This window comes from Rhea americana, unplaced genomic scaffold (assembly GCF_003343005.1).
Source record: "Rhea americana isolate MKP2758 unplaced genomic scaffold, rheAme1 scaffold_376, whole genome shotgun sequence".
In the NCBI taxonomy this organism is placed as follows: domain Eukaryota; kingdom Metazoa; phylum Chordata; class Aves; order Rheiformes; family Rheidae; genus Rhea; species Rhea americana.
In genome coordinates, this window is record NW_028186508.1 from 8,883 (window position 1) to 13,211 (window position 4,329).

The 4,329-nt window shown below is 70.6% G+C and overlaps 1 protein-coding gene across 1 annotated transcript in view; it reads right to left on the bottom strand.

The window, feature by feature from the left end:
* Positions 1-3,222, bottom strand: part of CNGA4 (cyclic nucleotide gated channel subunit alpha 4) — a 9,265-nt gene extending 6,043 nt beyond the window's left edge. The window contains exons 1-4 of the mRNA XM_085313084.1: positions 3,029-3,222; positions 2,752-2,858; positions 963-1,958; positions 257-886 (exon numbers count right to left, since the gene is read on the bottom strand). Coding sequence (XP_085169210.1) covers positions 257-886; positions 963-1,958; positions 2,752-2,858; positions 3,029-3,222 — 1,927 coding nt within the window. The remainder of the gene's footprint in view (positions 1-256; positions 887-962; positions 1,959-2,751; positions 2,859-3,028) is intronic.
* Positions 3,223-4,329: the final 1,107 nt, after the last annotated feature.

The window sequence follows — 4,329 nt, forward strand, 5'->3', positions numbered from 1 at the left end:
CGGCCCCCAGACCTGTGAGGCCCCCAGCCCCCAACATCAACCCAACCCCTGGCATCATCCTGGCCCCTAGCATCACCCTGACCCCTGGCATTGCCCCGGCTTCTGGCAGCCCCCGCAGCACCCCGGCCCCTGGSATCACCCTGGCCCCTGGGATCACCCCGGCCCCTGGGATCACCTCGGCCCCTGGCAGCCCCCGCAGCACCCCGGCCCCTGGGATCACCCTGGCCCCTGGGATCACTCCGGGCCCTGGGATCACCTTGGCCCCTGGCAGCCCCCGCAGCACCCTGGCCCCCGGCATCACTCCGGCCCCCAGCAGGACCCCACAGCGTGGCAGCACCCTGCACCCCAGTGGGACCTGCTGCCCTGGCAGGACCCCGTCCCCCAGCAGGACCCCACATTGTGGCAGGACCCCGTCCCCTGCCTGCACCCCGTATCATGGCAGGACCCCGTCCCCCAGCAGCCCCCTGTATCGTGGCAGGACCCCATCCCCCGGCTGCACCCCGTGTCGTGGCTGGGCCCTGCGCCCCCACAGCGCCCCGCCGCCGGAGCCGGCTCTCGAGGCGCTCAACGCGCAGTGCCAGCTTGTAGGCGCTGGACTCCAGCTGGGCCAGCAGCCGGGCCACCCGGGTCTGCAGCTCCTCCAGYGCCGCCTCCAGCGCCTGCGCCCGGCTCTCGGCCTCTTCGGCTGCCGCCGCCGCTGCCGCCTCAGCATGCAGGTCCAGCTTGTCCAGCCGCAGCAGGATCTCACGGCCCTTGGCCTCCATCATCGCGCGGGCGGTGGGGAACTCAGCCAGCACCTCCGTCAGGTCCTCCTTGGAGAGGCAGAAGAGGTCCGAGTAGCCGATGCTCTTGATGTTGGCAGTGCGCCGGTTTCCCGACCTGTTCCCTGGGGACGGAGAGGCTGCGGTGGGGCGGGGGCCGCGGTGCGGGGTCCCGCGGCGGTGCCGGCGCCGCGGGCTCACCTGCGATGTTGATGAGGCTGATCTCCCCGAAGTAGAGCCCCTCGCCCAGGACGGCGAGCGTCGTGACGCCGTCGTCGGCCACCACGGCCAGGCGCCCCTCACGGACGAAGTACATCTCGCGGCCGACGTCGCCCTTGCGGCACACGAACTCGCCGGGGCTGCAGACCTGGGGCCGCAGCCTCAGCACCAGCTCCTGCAGCACGCCGCGCTCGCAGCTCTGGAAGAGGGCCACCTTGCGCAGCGCCGGCAGGTGCACGCTGGCGGCCACCTCGGCCCGCAGCTGCGCGGGCAGGTGCCGCAGCACCCCCCGCTCCTCCGTCAGCTTCCCCTGGGCCCGCAGGTGCTGGTGCCAGCGGGCCACGCGGCGCACCAGCCGCCGGCCCGCGCCGCGCGTCTGCAGGTAGCGCTGCACCGGGCCGGGGTCGGGGTAGAAGGCGGCGTCGGCCGCGCTCACGTTGGAGATGACGGAGCTCATGCTGCCCACGATGGTGGCGAAGCCCAGCACAGCCAGGAGGAAGCCGGCCGTCATGAAGAGGAACTCCTCCTCGCGCCGTGGCTCTGGCGTGTCGCCCACAGTGGTGAGGATGAGGGTGGAGAAGTAGAAGCTGTAGAGGTACTGGCGCAGCGGGCGGGCGAAGCCGGGGCGGCTGGCATTGGGGTGGACCCAGGTGTCGGCGCCCAGCCCCAGGTGGGTGGAGAGGGCGAAGTAGAGGCAGGCGTTCCAGTGGATGGTGACGAAGACGTAGAGCATCAGCTTGGCGATGCGGAAGGCGTTGGGGTAGCCCGTGCGCGTCTCCCGCCGGTCGAAGGCCTCGAGGAGCCGCGGCGCCCGCAGGCAGCGGTTAGCGCGCAGCGCCGGCACCCCCAGCCCCAGGCGGAGGTACAGCAGGTCTGTGGGCAGCACCGAGGCCACGTCCCAGGCGAAGGACCAGGAGCCCAGGTAGCGCCGCCGGATCTGCGCGCGGTCCTGCACCAGGATGCCCTCCTCCAGGAAGCCTGGGGGCGACGGCGAGGCCACGCCATGCTGTGTCATGCCGCGCTGTGCTGTGCTGTGCCGCGCTGTGCCGTGCCATGCCGTGCCATGCTGCACCATGCCACACCATGCCATGCCATGCTGTGCCGCGCTGTGTCATGCCATGCTGTGCCATGCTGCACCATGCTGTGCCATGCCATCCCGTGTCACACCATGCCGCATCATGCCACGCCATGCCTTGCTGTGMCGTGCTGTGCTGTGGGGAACCCCTGCTGCAGGGGTTGGACACCCCAAGGGCCCCGGGAGCAGGGAACATCCCCAGGCTGGGTGCCCAAGAGGACATCGTGGCGGGGGGGGACATGGCATCGCTGCTGGGGGTCCTTGGCAGGATGTGCACAACCACAGAAGTCCCCAGTGAGAGCAATGGGTCCCTGAGCGGGTGGTGATGGGTGCTGGTGGGGAGGCCCATGCAGGGAGGAGGCTGGCAGAGGACGGGGTGCCCAGCATGGGGTGCAGAGGGGCCCCAGGACCCAAGTCTCATGGGATGCCACTTTGGGGCAGGGGTCCAGGCAGCCCAAGGTGGCACAGGGCTGATGGTCCTGCCTGCCGGGGTGGCATGCATTAACTGTGCAAACATGTSCAGCCATCCATTAGTGCGTGTGTGTGCACAAGTGAGCGTGGACACACACATGCGTGAGCTGTGGACACACACACACGTGTGCGTGCATACACATGCACGAAGGTGCGTGTGCACACGCAGCTCATGTGCGTGCACATACTGACACATCCGTGCATGCAGTGTGCCGCGGCACTGACCGGTGTGCAAGTGGACGGCGATGTCCAGCAGGTAGAGCACGTCGCAGAGGCAGTCCAGGCTCAGCCACACCAGCGYGTGCTGCTCCTGCACGTCGGTGAAGCAGCACCTGGCCGCACAGGCGGCGTCACCGGGGCTGCCGGGCCCCTGGCCCCAGCACCTCTCGACGGCATCGGCTGGGTGCCGGACTCCTGGGCCCCATGGCACCAGTGAAGGGGCTTGGCCCCCTGTTGGGCCGCCCCATGGGGCCCGTTCCTGGTGGGGCACTGGGGCTGGCACCTGCAGATGAGGACGATCCAGTTGTACATGATGGGCAGGACCATGATGCTGATCCACCAGTAGTACCAGTCTCCGGAGGGGTCGAGGATCCAGCTCCGGGGGGCATCAGTGCTGTGGGGGGAAGGAGAGGGGCTGCCGGGCAGACACGGTGGTCGCCCATGGCCCACACCGGCCCCCACATTGTCCCCCACCATGGGGCCGGCAGGCAGGACCCCACGCTGGTGCCCCCGCCCCAGGTCCTATGGCAGGCGGCCGGGCCCCACTCACCCCTGCCTGTGCGGTGCACGGGTGCTGGGCCAGGCCATGGAGAGGAGCCCCACAGCGCCGCTGTGCCGGGGCTGAGCCCCACGGCGGGCGAGCGCCCGGCTGAGGCTGTGCATCCTGCAGCCGGGGCTCAGGCACCTAGCACCGCCCGGCTCCAGGCTGTGGCTTTGCGGCTCCRCCGGTACAGGCAGCGTCCTGGCAACAGTGGGGCCCTGGGGATGGCTCACCTGCGTCAAGGGCTGCGCAGCCAAGGGCATGGTGCAGGGCTGTGCATGGTGTGCTGTGCAGGGTGGTGCATGGTGCAGGACTGTGTCCGATGCCTGGTGCCCTGTGCCCAATGCAGGGCAGTACTTGGTGCATGATGCAGGGCAGTGCCCAGTGCAGGGCTGYGCTTGGTGCATGGTGCAGGGTGCTGCATGGTGCAGGGCAGTGCCTGATGCAGGGCTGTGCTCGACACCTGGTGCCAGGTGCCGGGCTGTGCTTGGTGCACAGTGCAGGGTGTTGCATGGTGCAGGGCGGTGTCCAGTGCTCGGTGCAAGGCGGTGCTCGGGGCCTAGTGCCTGGTGCAGGGCTGTGCTTGGTACCTGGTGCCCAGCTGTGCCCGGTGCAGGGCAGTGCCCGGGGCCCGGGGCCCGGTGCAGGGCTGTGCTCGGTACCTGGTGCCCAGCTGTGCCTGTGGCCCGGTGCAGGGCAGTGCTCGGTACCTGGTGCCCAGCTGTGCCCGGTGCAGGGCAGTGCCCGTGGCCCGGTGCAGGGCTGTGCTCGGTACCTGGTGCCCAGCTGTGCCCGGTGCAGGGCAGTGCCCGGGGCCCGTGGCCCGTGGCCCGGTGCAGGGCTGTGCTCGGTACCTGGTGCCCAGCTGTGCCCGGTGCAGGGCAGTGCCCGGGGCCCGGGGCCCGGTGCAGGGCTGTGCTCGGTACCTGGTGCCCAGCTGTGCCCGGTGCAGGGCAGTGCCCGGGGCCCGGTGCCCAGTGCCTGGTGCACGGTGCTGCACGCTGCAGCGCTGGGCCCGGGGCCCGGCGCCCGCGCGGCGCAGC